Below are 24517 nucleotides of genomic sequence, written 5' to 3'. Positions count from 1 at the left end.
GAAAGCTGACAAAGGTTGACATTTGTGCATAAGAGGATAAATGAGGACATTAATGTTGCAGGAGGAACCGCTGGGCGCTTAAGCTGGTGTTTGTGTTCAGCAGTATTTAAATGAGAACGACTCAGCTCAGGGGTTTTGGCACTGTGTGGGCTCCTCTCCTATTTGTAAGGCAATACATAATCAAATAAGCATCATGTCCTCCAAAATGTTTGACTGTTGTTTAGTGTGCATGTGTTCTCGGAGGCCTGCATGTGAATCAGTCCCTCTCTGCTGGTCTCTGCTCTGTATCTGCCACGTAATTGACAGCAGCAAAAACAAGGCTTTTGTTTGTAACACTGACAAGCGGCACGATCCCTCACAGGATGCAACGAGAGCGGATGCACACAGCATCGATGCCTTTAATTGAAACGGCACACAGCAACTCACAGTCTATGTTATATCGTTTAGATGAAAAGATTTACAGTGATGATGCAGTTAGTGTCAGATTTACTGTACGTCATGATCCATGTAACATGCCACAGCTAGTAGGTCTGTAAGGCAGCAGCAGGTTCTTTGAAATGGTAATGATATCGTTTGAAAGTCCTGCTCTGTGGAGCCTGCACATCATCAGGCTCTTGTGGGGGTGGAGGAAAGCGGAGGAGGGAGGGAGGGTGGATGGATGGGGTGGAGTGGGGGTCTCTGCCTGTTAAAGCAGCAGAGCAGAAAAAGGAGACGGAGTCCATCCTGGTTTGTTTAGCTGGGGTCTCCTCTGACTTTCACAAGACTCTACCTGCAAACAGAATGTGCAGGACTGTGTGTGTGGACCAGGCAGTTAGACTGTTAATGCTGCAATACATCCAGTGATCGCCTGATAAAAGGTTCTAAATATCAATGCATGGAGACTGACTCATCAAAACCTGATGAGGACATATTGGTGTCAGATTTTGACCCAAACTGGTTTAGGTGGCACAGCAGGTTGTTCACTAATGACCTCCGGCACCTCTGCATGCTGACGTGTCCTTGGCAGAACAACCGTAATCTGCTCCCTGGGTGGGACTGTGTGTGAACAGGTGAAAGAGAAGTAAACATATGTCAGAAGCACCCAGGTTAGAACAGGAGACGTGTTGAGTTAATGGTTATGTGGAAATCTGGCCACAAAATAGTGTCATTATTCACACTTAAGAAGCTACAAACCAAAGAAATGTTTTTTTTTAGTTTAAAAAACTAAATCTTATCATTTAATGCTTTAATTTAGAGTTTGTTACGGTGACTAATGAAGCAAAAGGAGGGGCAAACAGTATGCCATTTGACATTTGAGATGCTTTAATAGGAGTTTCTAGTGAGGTTGCTTCTTAGGGGGGAAAAAAACCACACAAATCTACATATTTAAGTGCTCCCTCCCACCTGTTTTATTGCCCGTCTAACAGCCTGATATCTGATTTCTAGATGCACTTTGTAATTATGGAGCTGGCTGAGTTTCGGCTGAATCTTAACATTTTGGGGTAAATTACTTGGAGTGTTTGTGAGATCGTCTTGCGATTTTGTCTGACATGATGGATCTGCTGTTCTACTTCTGCTGGCTCAACACATGAGAGAGAGCCGCCTTCCATTAGTAAAGAGGACACACACACACAGAGAGGCACACACATTATTTTAATGACTCTTTAGTGAGCAGAGTTTCTGCATCCAACACTTGTCAGCACTTACGTTGATACATCCTTGTTCTCCTTAGTCAGAAATCATTGAACTGGCCTTCAACTTGAAACACACACACAGATCAGTATGTGTTGTGGTGTGTGCCTTGCAGTATGAATTATTGAGTGTGTTATTTGAGGGACAGCTGGCTCTTGAACACATTAACTCCCTCAGTCAGGCAGCCAGTTATAAGTCCACAGTGACAGGAGTGAGCAGCCACTAAACAGAAGAGAAGAGGGGGAGTGGGAGAACGCTAATGCAATTTCACACTGACGTGTATCAGTGGACAATGATATCACAAAGTGTTTATTGAGCTCTGAAGCCAGTTACTATGAAGAACGAAATAAATTAAGCTTTCCTCCAGAAAAGGTAATCTGATTACTCTCACATTTAGAGGCTGAGTCTGAGTGACTGCTGAAGTTCATAATGGAGTCACTCATACACTGATTGTTCTAAATTAATCCCTTCCTCTGTACCATGGAATGTTTTCTTTCTTTTCTTTCCATGGAAGATAATCTTGACTGAAATGCTCCAGTTGTGCATATAAACCTATATTTATGAAATGTTGTTTATTAAGCTGTAATCGAATAAGAAGCCTAAGTGAGAGTTATTTTGTATGCACATGTATCATCCCTCTAAGCCGCGCTGTCGGTGGTCCTGCTGTGGTGGCGCCCCTCCCTTTTGTGCACACCTGCGTCTCCAGGGTGTGTGTGTGTGTGTGTCTGTGATGCCTCCCACCCATGTTGGTAAATTTGGGTTCCTTCCTTCCAGCACCACTGGGTGAGAGCAGGGTGCAGCCTTTGGGTCCCCACTTTCCACTCCACAGGCGTTCCCATCCTGCCTTCAGATTTATGTGTGTGTGTGTGTGTGTGTACTTTGCCTTCACTTGTGCGACCCTAAAAAAAGCACACTTTCTCACTACCTTTCATTGTCTCTGTCTGCCTCGCACTTTTTCCCCTCAATTAAAGCCCACCTAACATCCTGAGACATCGCCATGGTAACAAGGAAAAATGAGGAAAGATGAAAAAGTTGACATCAGGGCAATGAGCAAGCTGAAGGAAAAAGTTGTGTTTCGATGCGTGCTAACGACACTCAGACCTTTCACTCACACCTCTCAGTAATATAACAAAGTGCTTCATTGTCCCATTAACTCTAACTTCCACAGCCTGGGTGTGAAATGTTAAAAAGCCTTGTTGTGACTGGGAGGTAAATGTCAGTGGTTTTCAGCCGGAAACCTTCGCCACAAGAATGTGACCACAGGATACCGAGTAAATCAATATGAAAGCCAGGGGAGAGGGCCTGAAGCAGAGAGGAGGGTGTAGAGAGAGGCATGATACATGAGGAGAAAGAAAATAATAACAGAAAAATAAGGAGAAGGATGAGGGGAGGAGATGAATGTTAGTTAATGTAGCTTCCTGTTTGACTCTGATATGTGTGGAGGAGGTTAATCTGTGACATTATCTGTGTGTGTGTGCACTACTAAACCACAGAAAAACAAGCCATAACAAAGCAGGAGTGAACTGTTACAATGCTGCATTAGTACTTTTATTGGAGTAAACACTTTAAATACCGCCTCCACTACTGGAAGAGACTATATATATGTATATTGGAGGAAAATGTAATAAATTAAATCACACTTCTCACTGCAATGAGCATTCATATGCTGTGAAATAAGCACCCTGGTGTATTCAGGCATGTTTATAGGCTCTCATCACCCTCACACAGCAGAGGTTGTGTTTGTTGCATTTTTTAAAAAAAGAGAGAGCGTGTGTATGTGTATATAGCTAGATAGATACTGTAGATAGATAGATCTGTATAAAATGACCCATATTGTTGTCACATGTCACCCATGAATGCACACAAAAGTGGTGATATTTCTAACCCATTTAGCCTGATTTACAGACAGGAGAGGACACAAAAGCAACAACACAATAAAAGAGGGAGGAAGACAGTGAGAGTTGTGTTACTGTGGAGGCTTGGCTTGAAAATCATACAAAATAAAACTGAACTACAATGGTTAGTGTTAGAGCTCTTGATAATTTAGATTATTATAGGTGTAAGTCTCAGTCTTTATCATGTTTGCTGGGGCAGATCAAAGCTTTGTCAGATATCCAGTATTATATTAAGGATGCAAAAACAGCCTTTTCACTACATTGTTTTAATATTCAACTAATTATGGAAACTTTCATCTGCAATGAGGGCATCCCAGGAGAGTGTGCGTGGGGAAAAAGACAGGAAGTTATATCTGTTTTGGGTCAGCAAAAATACTTTGTAGCCTCACTTAAAGGGGCAGTAATGATGCTGCCAAAAGCCCGGGCCTCACACACCTTACAGTGTGCTGACATATCATCTGATCAGCCCTGCACAGCATTAACTGTACAACACACACACACACATACCTGGGCACTATCCCGGCTCTCATCTCCTCTCTTGCAGAGATTGTAAATATGTCTGAGATCACCACAGATCATCCAGATATCTGCATGATAACAAAACCAATTATCAGGGCATCATGTTGAATCAGCACACATTCCTTCAGTCGACACACAGTGAATGCCAATGAAGATGCAGATCAGCGGTTTCAAAGTGCCAGTGGCTCTTATCTATGTTCACAGTGTGGGTGCACTGCCGGTCTGCGGCACAGCGCTGCCGCTCAGTGGATCAATGAGGAGCTGCACACACACACACATAAATGCAAAGAATTGGGGCAGGCTGGAAGAGGGAGGTTGTGTAAGGTAACATCTCACAGGGGTTAAGTGTATAGAAAATGAGATATTTCCCTCAAGACTGAGTTACATTTCTGCATGCAGAAAGCCGATTAGTGAGGAAAACATCTGCAGCAGCTCATTTTTGGTCATAAAAAACTACTTAGTGGAGAGCATTTATGAACAGCAGTGCAGTAAATATTTTATCAGTTCTTTCTGCAAGACAGCGACTCTGAGAGGTTATTTTAAAGAAGTCTTTGTTCATCCTGCTGTATGGAGGGTGACAGCTGACCTCCTAACAGGACATACAGCGGAGAGCCGCGCTCACTGTGCTGACCTGCACGTCTAATCAAGCCAGGCGCAGAAATCATCCCTATACTGACCTCTAGAATGTGCACCCTGCTAAGATAACAGGACCAGAGTCTCCAGACAGCCGGGTGTGTTGTTGTTGGATTAGTGCAGGACTCTCCTCTGAGCTGTGACACATTGTTGTAGTGTTTCATTGACTTTTCTTTGTTTGCTCTGGGAAGAATGTAATGAAAACATTGGACAATAGGGCTAGAAGATGCAGCATGGAGACCTATTAAGGATGAACTTACCACCAGGCTAACACCTTGACCTGTTCTGGCATTTCTGTGTGAGGGTATGTTGGGGACACAGCAGGTGGGATGGATGATGGATTTCATACTTGAAAGCTGGTGATCCTGGTCCAGTATTTGACAAATGCTACGTCACTTTACATCTTTGTTTATGTGTTTGGTTAGGTTTGGAAAAAGATTATGGTGAACTACTTGTTGCAAGACAAACATCCTCCATCTGCAAAACCATTTTCTTCCAACTGTACACACCCACACAGTATACTTCTGCATCAATGCATCAGGTTCAAAGAGGAAATCTCCCGAAGATTTACAGGATAAGAGAGAAAAGAACATCAGCTTTATTTATGCAGATTGACAGGGACACAGAAAAAATATATATTTCACAAATAGTATTTTAGTTTCAGGGTCACTCGGATATAAAACTTTATAAAGACGATCTTCTGTGTCCCTGCAGGTGGAAAAACTCGATTATTTAACAGCTACAAAAGAAAAAGACAATGAGGGACACCCAGAGGACACACAGTGAGCACCTTGCATGTGGAGCAGGACAGAAGGGCTCTTCAGAAGCATTGAGTGTCAGTGAGAGACACAGACACTCCACTTTAAATCCTGCCAGTTACTCTTTTCATGTCAGTGTAGCCTATTTCTGATAAATGAGAACAGGCGGAAGGTTAACTTCACCTTCACCTCACCCATCTGGAACCAGGAGCTGCTTTTCATTCAGAAAAAAAAAATAATAATCAGAGAACAGAAGAGCTGAGCCGCTCTGGCCTACAGCTGTTAAGCACCGAGAGGAGGTCACATTGTTGGAATTAGATGTTTAATTTGAATAGCCTGAAGACACAGAAGTACCTGCTGCATAAAGACACTCCGACCCGCAGCCCTCGCATTATAAATAATATAAAGAGAAGGTGTATGAGACACTTGCTGTGCTTTAAGGATTTTTCAGTTTCTGAGGGAGTAGCACGTCTTCACCAGCCTGAAAAAAATATGACCTGGACTCCAATTAACAATCACTAAATCACATTTGCATAATATTTTCTTCCTGCTGAAGGAAAATGTTTTATATTGACTGGTGTATTGTGTCAAAATAGTTTTTTTGTTTGTCTGTTTTTGAAGATATGGATGGATAGGTCAATGCTTTGTTTTGTTCAGTCAACATACGAACACCTGGAAAACACATCTGCATCTATGTGTCTCCTAAAATATCTAGATGGAGGTGAAAGTCAGAAGTGCATTCATATGACGCAAACATGATTGATTTTTTTATTGTCTTATTTAATGCTTTGACAGATGATCCAGCTATTCTTACTAAACTTGAACTGCCACTGCCACAATCATCATGTTGCAGTGCTCTATTTGTCCACAAGGGGGTGGCAGAGTTCCTTCTTTAACTTGTACCCTGGCTACAATCCTCGGCATCAGCTCCTCTTACCTTGTTGATTCTCTCGCCTTTCTCATCTTCAGAACACAATACTGCATGTTTTATTTTAGTTATTTATTTATTGAGGATTAGAAACATGAAAAAGAAAAACGCCTATGAAAACATGACATTTTCTTACATACTGAATAGCAAAAGATTCATATAAACCATTGATCACACTAAAGCTGCTGTAAACTTCTATGAAATCTTCATAAACAGCATCCTCAGCAGTTGCTGACATTGGCACCATCCTATAGGAGAAAGTGTTCACATGTAATAGTTCATTTTGTGCTTGAGTGAGTTGAAACCTGAGCATTCAGAGGCTGTTATTTACGAGTATGTGTGACTGAGTGACTGCACAGTGACTTCTATGTGCACTTTGGTGCATCCACATTTTGCAGGGTTGCCCCAGTTCTTGTTTTCTGGAACAGGACCAGCTGCTGTCCTCATCCTCTGGGTATACAAAGGGTGGAACCGGGGTGCAAAAAAATGGATAAAGAGATCTATACATTTACTAGTAAAAAAGTTAGAGCCACAAATGGACAGATCAATGAATACATTAGATGGTAACAGATGTTTGTGTGTTGTAATGTGTAAATGCTGAATGAAGGCCTGGTCAGGAGAGAGGTGGCAAAGATCGGGTGCTGACTGGGCTGCACTTCACCTTGGATGGTGATGGAGGAGGCTGGGTAAGATGAGGTGATGAGGGAGAAGGGCGAATGTGTCCACATTGGTGCTCTCTCCCGGTCCCCGAATAGGCCGAGCTCGGAGCCTGAGATCGACCTCTGGGCCTGCGCAACTGAGGCGGGGTGGTGGAGCAGGTGGGCATGCCTTTATAATGTGAGGGAGAGTGGTGGGAGGATGGATGGCAGGTAGGGAAGGAATAACACTCAGGTGCTGAGTGACGGATTGGTGAAGTGTGGCGATGAGGTGAGTGTTGACGGCCAGGTGAGGAGTGCCTCACAGACAGGGGTTCCCGGGTACAGGGTGAGTGTTCCTTGGGATGTTTGGGTGATCTGGGTGACTTTGGCGCTTTGGGTGACTTGAGTTGTTTGGGTGTTTTGGGTGATCGAGGAATGGGATGAGCGGTGGAATAAGAACTGGGAGAGTGAGGGGGAGGGCCTTTGCTGGGAGAGGTGGAGTCTCCATTGTTGGCAAACTTGTAGAGGAAGACATCATACTGAAGGGGCTGGCTGGTCTCTGGGTGGAGCCTGGCCTCTTTGGGGAGAAGCACTTCCAGGCCTATAGTGACTCCATCCTGATGTAGAAATATGGTAAGTAGAGAAGGATGCAACAATGTAGGGAGACTGACAGAGGCACAAATAAAGATATACAGACAAATACAGGCATAAGTGAACAGAATGATAAATTGTGGTACCAAAGGAGACCAAATGGTACCAAGCTTGATGCTCTTTTACTTAAACAGCTAAACAATTGCTCGATTTATTAATGGGTCAAAGTGACAAGCAAATGTGTTGATGCTTATTTGGAACACGTGACAGCATTTCTCTGTATTCTGTTCACATTTTTACAATCAATTAATTTTTTCATCACTTAGAATGACAAATATATTGCAGCTCTTGCAGTGAATTAGAGTTTTTTCTGTTTCTGTGCACCTGATGAATGTCATTCTAAGATTCACTCTTGTATTAGCACTGTTTCTCGTTCTTCTGAACAAAGGTGGAAACAGTATAAGAGGAATAACAGTGGACCAAAACACAAAAACGTGAAATGTAATGATTAGAGCCACCTTAAATACACTCAACAAAAATATAAACGCAACACTTTTGTTTTTGCTCCCATGTTTCATGAGATGGACTTGAAGATCTAAACTTCATTCCAGATACACAATATTACCATTCCTCTCAAACATTGTTCACAAATCTGTCTAAATGTGTGATAGTGAGCACTTCTGCTTTGCTGAGATAATCCATCCCACCTCACAGGTGTGCCACATCAAGATGCTGATCTGACATCATGATTAGTGCACAGGTGTACCTCAAACTGCCCACAATAAAAGGCCACCCTGAAATGTGCATTTTGTTTCTGCTTTATTGGCGGTCTGGGGACTCAGAACCAGTCAGTATCTGGTGTGACCACCATTTGCCTCATGCAGTGCAACACATCTTCTTCGCATAGAGTTTATCAGATTGTCTATTGTGGCCTGTGGAATGTTGGTCCACTCCTCTTCAATGGCTGTGCGAAGTTGCTGGATATTAGTGGGAACTGGTGCACGCTGTCGTATACGCCGGTCAAGCACATCCCAAACATGTTCAATGGGTGACATGTCCGGTGAGTATGCTGGCCATGCAAGAACTGGGACATTTTCAGCTTCCAAGAATTGTGTACAGATCCTTGCAACATGGGGCCGTGCATTATCTTGCTGAAACATGAGGTGATGTTCATGGATGTATGGCACAACAATGGGCCTCAGGATCTCATCACGGTATCTCTGTGCATTCAAAATGCCATCAATAAAATGCACCTGTGTTCTTCGTCCATAACAGATGCCTGCCCATACCATGACCCCACCACCACCATGGGCCACTCGATCCACAACATTGACATCAGCAAAGCGCTCACCCACACGACGCCACACACGCTGTCTGCCATCTGCCCTGAACAATGTAAACCGAGATTCATCCGTGAAGAGAACACCTCTCCAACGTGCTAGACGCCATCGAATGTGAGCATTTGCCCACTCAAGTCTGTTACGGCGACGATCTGGAGTCAGGTTAAGACCCCGATGAGGACGACGAGCATGCAGTTGAGCTTCCCTGAGACGGTTTCTGACAGTTTGTGCAGAAATTGTTTGGTTATGCAAACCAATTGTTTCAGCAGCTGTCTGAGTGGCTGGTCTCAGACGATCTCGGAGGTGAACCTGCTGGATGTGGAGGTCCTGGGCTGGTGTGGTTACTCGTGGTCTGCGGTTGTGAGGCCGGTTGGATGTACTGCCATATTCTCTGAAACACCTTTGGAGACGGCTTATGGTGGAGAAATGAACATTCAATGCACGAGCAACAGATCTGGTTGACATTCCTGCTGTCAGCATGCCAATTGCACGCTCCCTCAATGCTTGTGGCATCTGTGGCATTTTGCTGTGAGACAAAACTGCACATTTCAGGGTGGCCTTTTATTGTGGGCAGTTTAAGGTACACCTGTGCACTAATCATGATGTCAGATCAGCATCTTGATGTGGCACACCTGTGAGGTGGGATGGATTATCTCAGCAAAGCAGAAGTGCTCACTATCACACATTTAGACAGATTTGTGAACAATGTTTGAGAGGAATGGTAATATTGTGTATCTGGAATGAAGTTTAGATCTTCAAGTCCATCTCATGAAACATGGGAGCAAAAACAAAAGTGTTGCATTTATATTTTTGTTGAGTGTATATATTTTTTGGTTCTGGTGTTGGTAAAAACTGTCACAGCAGTGCTAACAGAAGATGATCTTAGATATTGAATGGTAGTACCCATTGATTTCAGGGAGCTGTCCTTGGTTCTGAATGGGCACGATTGTGTGTGTGTGTACGGTAATCTGTGAGCAGCCTACTGTAGCACAAAAGCAGGGTCAGCCGTGCATTCAGTTATTATTAGCATGAGAGCAGTTTGGAAGAGTAGTTAGCTTCATCATGAGCAGACATGCAGAGAAAGACAGAGCCAGAGAGAGCGTGGAGGGGAAAGTGGAGCTCAGAGCAACACACAGGGACGAGCTGGATAAAATTAAAAAGATTTATTCCAACAACTGTGAACTGTAATCCTCCATGTATACCCAAAAAAGTACAAAAGAATCTCAAGTACATTAAAGTATTATAAATCACATTGAAAACCAAGACACAGTGTGTGTATATATTTATATATATATAGATTCAAATATCAACTCCAAGCAATTACTTTGATCTCATGTAATCTAGACATATCCACTTATTAGCAATATGAATATTTCGCAAATACAGATTCACTTAATTTCCACGTACTTCTTTTGCAAATATTACGTTTTCAGACACTTTTTTGTTGATAACACCAATGCATGCGGGCAGAGAGAGAGAGGGAGAGAGAGGGAGAGTAAGGCGGGGAAGGCAGTGTGAGGGGGTGGGGGCAGGAAGAGAGACAATAAAGGAGTTCATTGGCCAAAGACCAAGGCAGGGCATCAGTAGAGAGGAAAGTTGGTCCAAGCCACAGGTTTTAGTCCAGTGTAAGAGGCAGAGAGGAAAGCAAGGAGCGGCGCCACTATGTGATCAGTGTTGGCATGGCAGCCGTGTAAACAGGACCATTGTGCTTCTCAAGTTGTAGCTTTAAACTCGTGTTGTGCTCACTTCTGACATTAGGTCTTATTAGACTGTATGCACGTTACAAGGTGTAAATGAGGTTAGCCCTAGGAGCTCTGCTCTTTGTGCACACCTTAAACAGACGGTGATATTATACCAGGTTGTTCTGGAGCATGTTTACCTCAGCATTTTCCTCTGTGTTGTTAGGGGTGTGGCCGTCGTCGTGGACGGCAGAGGCCGGCCGGTTATTCTCATGCTTGGGGGAATGAGAGTTGAGGATGTTCATGGACCCCTCTTCCTTGCACTGCGGAGACTTAACTTGGTCGTCCTGCTTCTGAGGCTCATCCTGTGGGGAGAGTTAATTACTCTTCACACATGTGCCTAATAGATGGCATGTTAAAAACACACATGTTATGTGTGTGCATGTGTAAATGTCTGTCTCTCACTGGCGCAGGTGGTAATTCAACAGGAAAATCTACTAACTACACAGTCAAAATGGAAACTGAAAACATGCAATAAAGTGATGCCCAAAGTAAAACATAGAGCCATCTGCTAGAGGAACTGCATGCTCAGACCTTTATCTAATCAACTAATCATACCCCAGCATTAAAAAGAAAAATATTACCTGAACTCTGACATTTAAAAAACCTGCGTGCAGATCATGTGCCTGCAGGGGATTTTTAGCCTCTAGCCCTGACATTTAGAACATCCAGAAGTCACAGAAACTCATCTATAATCACTCCACTGAAATGCCAACATAGCTCAGAGAGCAGTGGTTTATAAAACAACAACAAGTATGCTCAGTGAAGAGATTTAACATGTGAGCTTTTTAACATCACATCAGCATGTGCAGAGCTACGAGTGTGTTTGGTAAAACTGCTTAATTAATGTCTCTGTGTCATGTCTGTTTTTTTTAACCCACCCATTGATTGGCATGTCACAGACATGTGAAGGTCACAGGGACAGCGGGCAGTAAGTAGGGCGCCATTGATCAGTCCCACTGCACACAAAGCACTAAATGCCCTTTCACACAGGAGACAACACTCAGAGGGCTTTAAAGTTGTGTTGACATAGAGGCTGTGTGTAGCATCAATTCCACCCATGCACCAGTAACCTTTTATTGTGAATTGGCTTAGTAACCCAGTATGATTGATGAATACAAACAAGGGCACCCCACACACACACGCACATACACGCACAGCAACTCAATGCATATTCACACACATTTACATGCTGCTACAGAATGCACTTTATGGCAGCACTACATGCACAACCTCTGGAAGAGGACTGGGTAGAGGGGGGGAAAGGGAAACCTGCTGCACAAGGAACTAAAATGGCTGTTTGTGGGGAGCGAGCAGCAAGCAGTCGAAACAAAATGGTGGCACAATTTTCTCACTGAGCTTCTGAGGAAGCTGCAGAGTCACAGGTAAGAGAGGCAGCAAACCTATTATTTGTTCACACTGCAGTGACTACTGGCTGTATGGAGCCCTAACAGCAGGTGATTAATCATTTCATGGACTACAGCCAGTGCAGTATCAGACGCAGGGAGAGGGTTGTGGAAGTGGGGATTTGCAACAAATGGAGAGCTGTAAGTTGGTATCAACGTAAAGCCAGGGAGGGTTAACATCTGCAGGCAGAGTGGCATCTCCACTGGGCTTACCTGGAAGTGGTTATAAGGATTTCTGGGTTTATATTCCCAGGTATAGCTGGCAGTTGATGGCCTCTGAGGGGATTGGTGAGTGTGAAAAGCATTAAATGCACACATACTTAACTGTAAGTTAACTGGATTTTTTTTTAATGAAAAGGTGAGTTGTGATGTTTGTGTGTAAACTTGGGTTAGTGTGTGAACACCAAGGAGAAAACAGATGCAGGAGAAAAACAAACAGACAGAGACAGGAGCAAACATGAGGAGAGCTGGGGCATACCTGACAGATAATGTTGTCATAGTACGCCATGTTGTGAGTATGAGCTTGGGGAGCAGGCGGAGGGGTGTCACACAGTTTCCTTACGTTTGGCTGTGAGCCGTCAGCTGTTGTGGAAAGCGAGAGACCATCCGTCTGTGGCTCAGTGCTCTGTGGGCGATACTTACTGCAGGAGGGCAGGGAGAGATAGAGAGAGCGAGAGACACTTGTGTGATAAATATTTGCATATTTTAAAGCTTTCTGTGCATAGACACTGCACATTTAATAATACTCCAATCCCTCTCTGACTGTTCACTTGGTGTTTTTTTTTACTAGGAATTTGGCAAAGCAGTAGACACTTCTAGCACCAGAACTCACAACTCATATTTTTACATCCTCCACCCTCACAGTCTCACACACACACACACACCTGCGTTTGCGAAGGCGCCTGTTCTCGTTCTTGAGGCGGTGCAGCCTCTTGGCAAAGAACACAATGATCATGAGAAGCAGGAGGAGCACGAACGAGGCCACACCCACCACCACACACAGCACCTGGAACTCTGTGACGGCCCAATCGCAGCGTGTGCCTTTGTTCCAGATATAGTCCTGCATGTTGCACCTGATCACAAAAGGAAGAGAAGAAGAAGGATGTAGAGACCCAACGTTTCTGGTTTCCTGACCTAGTTTAAATAAAAGCCATGAGCTTTTATCATAGTGTGTGTGCACATTGTGCCATCGTATTTGACAATATTATTCCTACATCATGTAAGAGAGAGTAAAATGTGTAAAATGGTACTGATGACATGGTGTCCTGAGGTCTGTCCAGCAAAGCAGGGATTCGGCCTGCAGCCCAGCCCTTAATGAGATCAAGGGATCAGGACGTGAGTGCATGTGTATACGTGTGCCCCTTCCCTATTCCTGCTCTTTTCCGTGCATGTATTTAAAATCTGTTTAAACGAACCGTGTGTCCAATTGCTCAGCAGGTATGATAAGATGAGCAACAGTTTGCCTCCAAGCTTACAGTGTGTCAGGGGGAGGGGACAGATGGTGCTATCGAGGCGTGCATGTATGTAAATGTGTGTCCCTCCCTGACCCTACGTCCATATTTTCTTCCTTTTTTCCATGTGTACATGCTGTGTGTCTACATCAGCTGTCAGCATCCTATCAGTGCACACACTCTTCACCCCCTGCCTCCAAAACCGAGCTAATCCTGCAGCGACCCTGCTGTGATCTTGACAAACCCTTCTGACACATTAAGCCAGCCTTCTGTCTTTGTGCTTGTGAGTGTTTTCGGTTATCTGAAGTGTCCTAAATCTTTGTCTTTTGTTTTGAAAAACAACTACATCCAAACAAGAGAAATTCAGAGGAGGGTGTTTTAACACATTGTTTACTATTAATAATGACAAAAGGAAGGCTGTGTAATCTTTGTTATAATCTCCAACCATCCAGCCGTGGTGGTTTATCTGTAAATTTACTGTGTTTGCCTGTTTCTCACCTGCAGAATGCTCCCATTCCTGCAACAACAGTGCACACCCCTCCATTGAAGCAGAAATTGGGTTCAACGTCACACTGAGACACACACACGCCCGGTCCAGACAGCACAAAGCCCAGCCTGCAGCCTCCTGGCCCCATGGCACCACCTAAGTCTAAAGTATCTCCCTTGTCTGGCCCTGGCATAGGAGTAGCTGGTAGGGACGGCCCACTGTCCACGTTAGGCTTCACGTTGTCAGGAACAGCAGGAGAACCAGCCAGGAGCGGGTTCTCGTCCTCCATGTCTGCTGGAGGTGAAGGGGTGGGCTCAGGTTCTGGGGTTGTATCTGATGCCGAGAGGTCATCATCAGGGGAAAGGTAGTCATAAAAGTCGGATAGCGTCCATGCAGTAGGGTCTCCTGCTTTCTGCTTCTGGGGTTTAGGAGCTTTTGCCCAATCCAGAGAAACATCAGAGGGCACGATATCTGGCGCAGGGCTGTGAAACTCTACGGTTATGACGTCATCTGTTAAGGGGTTCCCCGGCTGGTCTGGACCCGCCCCTCCAGCAGTTAGCTCCTCTGCCACAGGTGGGTCCTCCTCCACAAAATCCAGGTGGACACGTTTATGAGAATGATGATGCCTGGAGGAGCTGAGAGGAAGTTTGGCGCCAAGCCCAAGCCCCGCTCCAATCAGGTGATCTCTCTCAGCCGAGTCATCACTGAGCACCATCCTGGCGTTTAAGGCCTCCTTGCTGACTGATGACTGGTTGTGGTGATGATGGTGCCTGGCCAATGAATGCCTCCCTGTCAGGTAGACACAAAAATATTATAGGAGAGTTCAGAAAATAAAATTGGGTCAACTTTTGATCCCATATCTTGATCAAATGGAAAATAAAGTAGCCCTATTGAAAATGTGTAGTCTATAAACCCAGACTTTTTGTTTAATAGATAGGTGAAATGATTTCCAACACACTTTTACAAAAACAGTATTATTGTATCAACTGTTTGCATTTGACAGTTATTATCTGTTTTTCGAGACACCAGAAGAGGGGGTATAACAAAAATAATTGGATCCCAACTGTGCTCATTAGAGCTTTAAAACTAGAGAAAGCACTTTATTCTTCACAGAAAAATGACAATTTGACAAAAACTACAAAAAGAGAGCTGATTTAAGGGGAAAAGTGTGGCAAAGCTTATATTTAGAAGCTAACTGTGCTGAAGACTCTTGTCTTGAGCGTGTAATCAGAATGTGGTGATGCAGGATTAGGCACATTGACTAATGTGCTCTTGTGACCGAGACTGGGTGAGGATTAGATTAGGATTTAGAGCTATAGGTCAGCGGCTGGTAAGGCACTTCGCCTTTGCTTGGCAATCTTCAAAAAGGGATGCTCACATTTAGCCACAGGAGGAGTAGAGAGGTGTAGATGAGAGCAGGAGGTCAGAAAGCATGCAAAGGGACAATAATGGGCATAAATCCCAGTTTCAAAATACCAAACTGAAAAATAGGAAGATTTCCACAGCAAGAGGAGCAGCTTAGTCTCCAATCACTTTAACAGCCCCCACCTGTTAGATCTCAAAAAGTATGAAAACAACTCAAGGATTTCAAATCAACAGTGCACTTTCTCATGTCACAGGGCTAAACAAGCTGAAAGCAAATGGATAAAAAATGCTAAAAAGGAATAAAACTCTGCTTTGGGGATACTTTTCTAGCGTTAATGTTCCCACAGTCGAGTGAATTTTAAGAAGCCACTTCTTCACACTTTTCCACTGGCCTGGTAGATCTGCACAAACTCATCCAAAATACTTGGCCGGGAGGCTTCTCTCCCACTGCCACCCTGAGCTCACTGTGTCCAATGAGATCACTGCTTTCAATGTCTGGGACTTCATTCAGAGCTAATACAAAAACCATCTGAACGTGCCTCCAGTCACGAAGACTAGTGGTGGCTGAGGAGCCATGAGATTCACCTCACTCACACACACACACAGTGCAGTTGCCATGGTGAGATGTAAAGAGGTGCCATGTTGAAAGGAGGAACGGAACGAGGGAGTTGCAGTGGAAACAGAGAATCCAGTGTTAGTGCTCTCACTTTTTCTGCCTCTCTCTTGTTTTTTAATCAATCAGCCCGCCCGCTAGTCACTAAGTGTTACATGCCAACTCCATCTCTGGAAAAACAGAGGTAGAATGAACCTGAGAAAGAGACGTGCTCCACCGATTAAAACTGATTACAACGGATTGAGATTTCATTTAAAGGTTCAATCTGCCAATTTGTTCTCTGTTGATACTTTGCATGCTGTTAGCAGCTGGCAGTGTTTATGGCGCTTACAAGAGCAAAAGGGGAACATGAAGAGATTACAGGGGTGAGATGATCAAACTGAAAGCATGAGCCCTTTGCTTAGCATTTTGATTTCCAACTTAGAAAGGGATTTGATTTGTGCCTTTAACTGCCACACGGCTTCTGCAACTTCTGGCATCACACTGAGCATGTCACCATGGTAACAGGTTTTACCTGAGGTCACTGTGATTGGCTAGAGTGCAGACTCCTAGAAGGCTTATTTACAGGACACAGAGGAAAATTGAAGCCCTGCACACTGCAGGATAGAGACTGCTAATGTCCACCTTTCAGTCAGGTGTGGGTCCATGCAGAGCATATCATCAAAAATAAAAATCAAGAATATGGTAATCATTTATCTTAATGTGTTCTCCATACCTTTGAACTTGCTTTTTGGATTTTAGCCTATAAATAGTGTTCTCTGTCTGCTAGGGTGTGTGACAGAAAGGGAACTGGGTAGAAGCTGATGATCTGATCTGTTGCGACATATCATGAGGTTTCTGGGGCTGCAGGGCAGATGGACCTCACAGTATGCATGCACTCAGACAGTGGACACACTCACTCTCACATGGCCGTGCACCCAAGAGTCTGGATCAGATCCATATTGTTTTAGATAGAGGACCTATCTGTCTGATCATCTTCTTATGTGTATGCCATTAGTCAGCAAATAAAGACAACTGATAACTGATTATTTTTTTAAATCATGTATCAATTATTGTAACACATGGGCTGTCTAATTAATAGATAGTCATATTGATTAATAATAATCAAAATAATTGGTTATTTGGCCTGAAAATGCAGCAAAAAGTATTTATACAGACAGAATAAAGGGACATTCCCCCTCTTCTTGTGTGCTTGGTCTATTCCGAAGTAAATCTTCCAGCGCTGTCGGTGTGAAATAATAATTTAAAAATCACCTATAGATCGGTGATATTGTCATATATCCCCAACCACGTGGTCTCTGTTAGATTAAAGATGAGAGACAGGACGCCAGGCATATATTAACCGGTCAATATGTCACAGTGTTAACGCCTGGTTACACATTGAGGGCGCGAGATGCGGCGAGAAGGGGGGAGGAGGAGAGGGGGGGGGTGGAGCGCGTTCCTACATGAACCCCAACGACCCTCTCCGTGCACGAGCCACCCTGTTGCTGGGCAGCGCTCAGATTTTCTACATTTGTAAGATTTTCCATATTTCTACTACTCGGGCTCAAATACACCACACACACACACACGCACAGACACACAGCTGAACCAGAGACTGCGTGTGCCAGGTTTTCTTTCCCACACCATGGCAGCGCGTCTCTCGGGATGGACAGTAAATGAGAAGGCGGGAGGGAGGAGCGGTGTTTAAGCCTTTCGGGCTTTCCTTGCATGTCTGGAGGAATTCAGTCCCCTTTTTTGCGGCACCGTGAATGGGCCTCCTGTAGGTTGGCCACTGTGCACCTAATCCCGCCTTTGTCTGAGATGCGCACCGCCGCTGCCAGTCGCAGCTGCGGCATTGAACTGTCAAATGTGTCTGATCATCCACAGTTCTTCTTTATAAAGACGCAGCATTGAGCTTCCATCAGTTAGGCTGCAGGAGTTTTAACACACTGACATGAAATTGGCTGAACCATGGCCACAGCCAATGTCATTAAAGGCCAACAGCTTAAGAAGCAGAGAGTGGGTTTCCCTGCCCTGCTCACACAGTGATTGCCATTTGAATGCAATCCTTTATTTAACAAATACCATTTAAAAGAAACCCCCAAATAAAGTGGCTAATCAATATATTTAAAAAAAATCAGTACCAGCCAATGATGACAGCAAACACATATTGAATATTACCACATTGTACATGACAGTGTCACCTCCATTCTCTGTAAATGGACAATTTGTCTTTTTTGTCTTTTTAAAATCACCAGGTGTGATCTGATCCACGCACGTGCGCGCCCCTTTAGCACAGACCACACACGCACGCACAGGGTGGGACGCCGGTAGTGGCCGCGGACTTACCGTGAGCAGACAGCGGGATGATGACCATTGAGATGGTCAGCAGCACCTGCCAGGTCCACAGACGGCTGTCACCGCGCGCCATGACGCGTCAGGCTGCTGCTTTTGACACGGTGATGCAGGCTGTGATCCCTCTCTCCTCGTCTCACCGGTCAGATTGTGCTCCGTCCAATAATCCTCACAGCAGATCCTCCAAAGTTCAGACCCTGTCCGTTTTCGCCATGTCGCCTTTATCTCCCTCAACGTTTGATCTCTGTCACCGCGGCAGTGTGTGTGTGTGTGTGTGTGGATATGAACCGTTCAACGGCACGGGTTCGGTACCATTGTTCCGGGCGGTTGCCCCCCTTGCTCCTCCACACCTTTTTGCGCGCGAGTCGCTCTGCGTTTTGGGGGTCCTTCGAGGAGTTGTAGTAGTAAGCGAGTGCGCGCTACCAGCGGAGGGTCTGCGGACGAGATTTCACAGAGACGCGTTTGTCTGTGAGATCTGCTGCTCAGCCTTTCCCTGTGGCTGGGCGCGCGCGCACTGTGCGCTTGAGTGTCAAAGTGCCAACACACACACGCACACGCGATGCTCAGCTCGGCGCGTGCAGAATGGGGGTGAGTGGGGGATTTACGCAGCGTCTGTTGTCACTGGAAGTCAATATGCTCCATTTTACAGCACAGCTGTGTGTGTGTGTGAACATCATGTCCAAGTCTCTGTCTCTCTCTGTCTCATGGTGTCAGGTGGTTATTGTTTGGCTAGGAGGAGAGGTGTGTGTGTGTGTGTGTGTGTGTGTGTGTGTGTGTGCTGGACGGCTGGATAATCCTCTTAGTGTTATATTAAGATATAGACTCCAGACAATAGCATCTGCTGCTGTGTCACCCCCCCACGGACACACACACACACACTCTTTAATATACCGGTACTCTCTCCAAAGGTACACGATTATCTGCTTTCTCCACTCACCCAATATCTCCTAACACACACTCACACTCCACCTTTCTCCCTGCCTTTCTTCTACTATCATACTTTCTATCAAACACTGAAAACCATGCATGTCATCACTGCTCTGTGACACTAATCCATTTTCCTGTCTCTGTTTCTCCTGTTTTGTCATAAACCTCTAACAAAATGGCCCTGCGGAGGGCCGACTACCCACTCTTCTGAAATTGGATTATGTCAAATACATTAGACAATTATTGTTTCTAAACTGCTCAGATTCTCATCCTTAATGGATCCTAGCTGTGCTGTGCTTTGTGCCCACTGTGTGTCATCAAGCTCACATTCCCCCATCCTACAAAATATCACTCCTAGAAAAAGCATTAAAGAGCAGGGGCTTTGTATGTGAAGAAGCTGACAGTGTGAGTGAGGCAAAGGCACAAGAGAGGTAGAAGGTGCATGTGATGGGATTCAGAGGATGGATGGGATTGGGTGAGTGCAGAAGAGAGGGGAAGCTGGAGAGTGGTAGAGACTGGGAAACAGGAAAATGTTCACTGATGCAGTGCCAAACAGAGCAGAACAAAATTGCTTCCGCACCCGCCTACTATCCCTGCACACACACACATTTCTACCATGATAGATAATACACACACATACATTTATCTTTCAACTCTCATGTTTTCCATGGCGACTGAATTAATTCCAGTATCTGGCCTTTTACATGCAGACTGTGTGGCGATGAAAGGGAGGAAGCGTTTTCTTGTGCAGGACGAACAGATGGATCGCACTGAGAAGCAGAATGGGAGAATAGCACACCTTAGCCGACGCCAAGCGCTCTGTGTGTGCATGTGCCTTGTGCATGTTTGTGCACTCGGGCCACGTTGCTTTTTCCATCCTGTTCCTGCGTTGAACAGTGAGGGGTGGACAGGATGTCCAAAGTACCTCCAGTGCTGACTCTGTGTGTGTCTGTGAATGTCACAAGATTCACCGGGAGAAAGAACGGATGCTATTTAAACTATATCTGCACCCATACAGCCGTCAGTCTTTTCACAGTCTCTCTCTTTTCATCATCCAAAAATAGTTTGAATCTCATTCCACAATAATAATGTTTATCAGCTTGTCGGTCATGGACACTGTGAAGGGATGATGCTGGATATGATAGGTCACAATATGACCAACAACATAATGCAAAGGAGCTAAAGTGAACAAACTAAAAAGATTCACCAGCTGCCATGTTACATTTATTGGCTGTTATTGAGTATTTGTGCTAACTCTGCAATTTATACTGAACTTTAGCACCTGATATGCTCTAAATCACACCCTACACTACATTTAAGATAATACAATGAACAATATTTTTATGAAGTTTCACTTTCTTTATCTGCAGCTAGATGGGCACAGTTCCCTTGAGAGAAAGATGTTTATTACCTGACCTCAATAACAGCTATACAAGCTTCTAATTAACCTGTGAATAAGTTCATGCAATGTGTTGAATAATATATTTAAATTGGTGTTATACTGAAAGTATTTTGTATATTATTAAGGTCAAAATATGTCACATCTCTATTTAAAGACCCAGACCGTGAAATGTCAAAATAATAATAATATAAAATGTATTTGAGGGGAACTCCTTGATTTCAAATGAATCATTTACTATAGTTATCTTAGAGATAATAACACCAAGGATGAGGACAGTACATAAAGGGATGTATCGTATTCTGAGGAAACAGTGCACCTGTGAAGAAGCAAGATGCCTATATTCATGTAAGTAACTTCTATTCTAAGTGAAATTTTATTAATTAGTGAAATATTATTAACAGGGGAGAAACAAAATGAACACATTTATAACTGTGCTCTTGTTTCTCTGTAATTTCTGTTTTTTTATTTAAATTTCCTCTGATGCAGTTAAAATTCTGAATTCTGATGAGTTAATGAAATGTATTTCTGATTAGGATTACACACCATGGCCAGATGGCCACTGATTTTAAATAATCCAGTAAAATTGTTGTGCTACTTTTTTTCTGTTGTTCCAGCAACGCGTTGTCTGTGAAAATCGGAGCTGCAGTGATTACATGTACAGCGGTGTGCATATCCACTGCTGATATAGCGTTGATAGCCGCAGCTGCAATAGCAATTATATACATATACACAAACGGTGAGCTATTGAACCATTTTAAAGAAAATCAATTTGCAAATACACACTTAATATTTACAGTGTTTTTCTGTTGCTGTTTCATTTCAGGAACCTCCTACACGGGCACGTGTGCATATCCCACTGAGAAGAGAACCCTGGGAAGACCCAGGACGCTCTGTGTTGGCCTGGTAAAGCTTCAGGATTGCCCTGGAAGAGGAGGTGTCTGGTGAGAGGGAAGTCTTAGATTGCTGCCCCTGCAACCCGGCCCCGGATAAGTGGTTGAAAATGAATGGATGGATTTCATGAAACTCTCCAGCATACAAACCATCTAAAATGGAAATCTGGAAAAACTTTTTCACCTCACTGCTCCAAAGTGACACTCCAACAAGAGATGTTGCGTATAATTTAACAGTGAGTATCACTGTTGACATTTCTGTGTACACATTAGCCACTACTTGGCTGTACTTTCTAAATATTGACCTTTGCTGATTCATTGGTATTTATGTAGCTGGAAAAAAAGTTATTAAACTAATAAAATGTTGCATGTTTTTGCAGCGAAGTCACCAATTATGTCAAAATGGAAACTAAGTTGACAAGTGGAGTCATTGCTTGTGACATTTCTGCTTCTGTCAAGTGAAAATAAGCCACAAAATACACAAAAACACATCAACATAAAAGTATATGATTTGCTTTTGGAAAAATCTAATGCAAAACAATACACTGTTTGCTCTTGGATTTTCATTATTCATTCTTATTGTCACAATTTTTGTTTTCAGTGCAGTTTCCAAAGTGTGTTTGATCACTTAACTGTCATTTTAAATTGTTGTGATGTAGTGATTTGTTTTTCCTCAAATGCATAATATAGATGCACACACACATACACACAACAAAAATAGATCGTTTCATATAAAAGCAACCTTTAATGAGTCGAGTTCTTTCTCCAGATTTCTCAACTCTGACATCAGAGCACAAATTCTCACAGATATCAGATCAGATCATGGACACTGTGGAGGGTTGATGCTGGATATGATAGGTCACAATATGACCAACAACATAATGCAAAGAAGCTAAAGTGAAGTTAAATGATCACATCTGTACCAGTTGCCATGTTTCATTTATTGGCTGCTATTGAGTGTTTGTGCCAACTCTGCAATACATACTGAACTTTAGCACCAGATTTATCCTAAATCACAATTTCTACACAGGACTGTATTCACAACAAGTTCAAAAAGTATATCCAGAAGAAAAGTGTATGGACACATTGAAATGACACATACCAATGACAGCTACTTGTATGGCAAGCCAGTAGTGACAGAAAAGCACCACTTTCTAATGCTTCTTTCTTTATGCCGCTTTTTAATAAAAAGAAGACGCTGTTAAATGTGCAGTAAATACGCATAAAATGCACCTTTCTTTGCATTTTTACACTGCTTTTAAGAACTTGTTGCAGTTTTTTTACAACTGCAGGGTGTGCTCTTTTTCTTCTATGATAATGATCCCCTAACTTTATTTTTCTCAGCCACTGAAATTGTGCCCAATTACTGATTAGGCTTCATGGTGTAGTGTTTGGAGTGCTGGACTGTGGGTGTTACTTCTTTTTATTCCCTTTTGTTATTTTCTTCTCGAATGCTGAGAGCAAGAAACAGTTTCTCTGTTATCGTGAAGTATGGAACCGCCTTAGTTCAGTTCCAGATACCATTTCGAATTTTTAATAATTTATTTGGTAGAAATTCAGACTTTACTCAGTGTCATTATTCTTCGTAACTTTTTTACTTCATACTATCAGTTTGGTAAAGCCTCAGTATGAGTCAGAACAGTGTACACAGGTTCTTTCCCACTGATCTACCCATGTTTATAGATATATTTATATACCCATATTTGTTTTGGAAACAGTTTTCGTAATGTCCTCCTAAACTGCTAAACCTGCCAAACCTGCTCAGAGAAGCATCCAGAGCAAGAACAACTTTCTTTCATTACACGGAGTATTCCTGTCAAGCCATTTCGAGTCCCGGCGTTATTCAGGTTGGTAGTCTTTTGAGTTCCTTTTGTGTTGTTCTTTCATGTTTATTGTCAAGTATTTGACCATTGCTTTTGTTTTTTGACTTTGCCTTAGCTCTAGCTTTTTGTATCTCAGCCTAGAGTTTCTATTGTATGACCAGTTTGTTTCTTGACCTTTTTTACCTCAGCCCTGAGTCTCAAGTGAATGACTTGCTTCTGTGTATGATCTCTGCATGTTTTTGACTAGCCTAACTTAGCATTTTTGTACTGTTACTGACTGATCAACCTTGGTCTTGTTGATTTCAGAATTGCCACGTTTGTGTCCACATTACCCTGACAGCAAGATGAATCCCAATGCGGCGTAAGTTATTTAGAGAAACGTAATGAACACAAGTTTGTATAAGTGCACTATTGTTTCTTTGTAATTGTTTGTTTTTTTGTGTAAATTTCATCTGATGTGGAGTAATGAAATGTATTTCTGATTAGGAGTACACACCGCAACTGATTTTAAATAATCCAATAACTACTGAAAAATTGCTGTTTTGTCTGTTATTTCAGGAAACTTGCTATTGGACTTTCAATCAGCACATGCCCACAAATTGTGGCTGGAGCTGCACTTGTAGCTGCAATACTATATTTCTACAACCGTTACACAAACGGTGAGCTATTTAACAATTTTAAAGAAAATCAATAGTCTAATTTATCGAATATATTTAATTATACTATTAGTCAAATAGTATAGTCAATAATCAACATCAATCATGTAGTGTTTCAATTTCTTTGCTTTCATTTCAGGAAACAAGAATCATGCAGCTTGAGGCAAAACCTCAGAAACAAACCATGATGATCAATTAAATCTAAAATTAAAATCTGTAATTTCTTGTTCATTTTTTGGGAAATTTGTGATTTTCTATATGCTACATACTGCAGACAATAAACAGATTTATAGCATATATATTTTGAAAATAAACATTAAGCTATCCCAAGAACTAAAAAGTAATTGATAACAAGACTCAAAAAGATTGCCTCACAGCTCCAAAGTGACAAGATGATGCATCCAATTTCACTGTTTATATTCTGTGTACACATAAGCTACATGGCTGT

General features: G+C 43.1%; 1 protein-coding gene and 2 long non-coding RNA genes across 5 annotated transcripts; 2 read left to right on the top strand and 1 right to left on the bottom strand.

The window, feature by feature from the left end:
- Nucleotides 1–10379: 10379 nt before the first annotated feature.
- On the bottom strand, nucleotides 10380–18845 carry LOC114431955 (chondroitin sulfate proteoglycan 5-like). Of its 3 annotated transcripts, none has more exons than XM_028399648.1 (6): nucleotides 18366–18845; nucleotides 14068–14845; nucleotides 13003–13191; nucleotides 12597–12759; nucleotides 12332–12394; nucleotides 10380–11017 (listed from the first exon to the last, which is right to left on the bottom strand). In XM_028399648.1, exons 1-6 carry the CDS (start codon nucleotides 18445–18447, stop codon nucleotides 10823–10825), a joined length of 1470 nt encoding a protein of 489 aa, XP_028255449.1. In that variant the 5' UTR covers nucleotides 18448–18845; the 3' UTR covers nucleotides 10380–10822. The 3 variants fall into 3 exon arrangements, with proteins under 3 accessions (XP_028255449.1, XP_028255451.1, XP_028255450.1); XM_028399650.1 differs by having other exon boundaries at nucleotides 12681–12759; XM_028399649.1 differs by lacking the exon at nucleotides 12332–12394.
- A 2163-nt stretch (nucleotides 18846–21008) lies between these two features.
- On the top strand, nucleotides 21009–22055 carry LOC114453872 (uncharacterized). Its single transcript, XR_003672483.1, has 3 exons — nucleotides 21009–21045; nucleotides 21315–21436; nucleotides 21524–22055. It is a non-coding gene; the product is annotated as an uncharacterized LOC114453872 (long non-coding RNA).
- Nucleotides 22056–23362: 1307 nt separating this feature from the next.
- LOC114453868 (uncharacterized) lies at nucleotides 23363–24300 on the top strand. Its single transcript, XR_003672482.1, has 4 exons — nucleotides 23363–23437; nucleotides 23720–23774; nucleotides 23972–24072; nucleotides 24209–24300. It is a non-coding gene; the product is annotated as an uncharacterized LOC114453868 (long non-coding RNA).
- Nucleotides 24301–24517: the final 217 nt, after the last annotated feature.

This window comes from Parambassis ranga, chromosome 2, assembly GCF_900634625.1.
Source record: "Parambassis ranga chromosome 2, fParRan2.1, whole genome shotgun sequence".
Taxonomy (NCBI): domain Eukaryota; kingdom Metazoa; phylum Chordata; class Actinopteri; family Ambassidae; genus Parambassis; species Parambassis ranga.
Note: the sequence above shows the minus strand (reverse complement) of the source record. Positions and strands in the feature narration are given on the sequence as shown.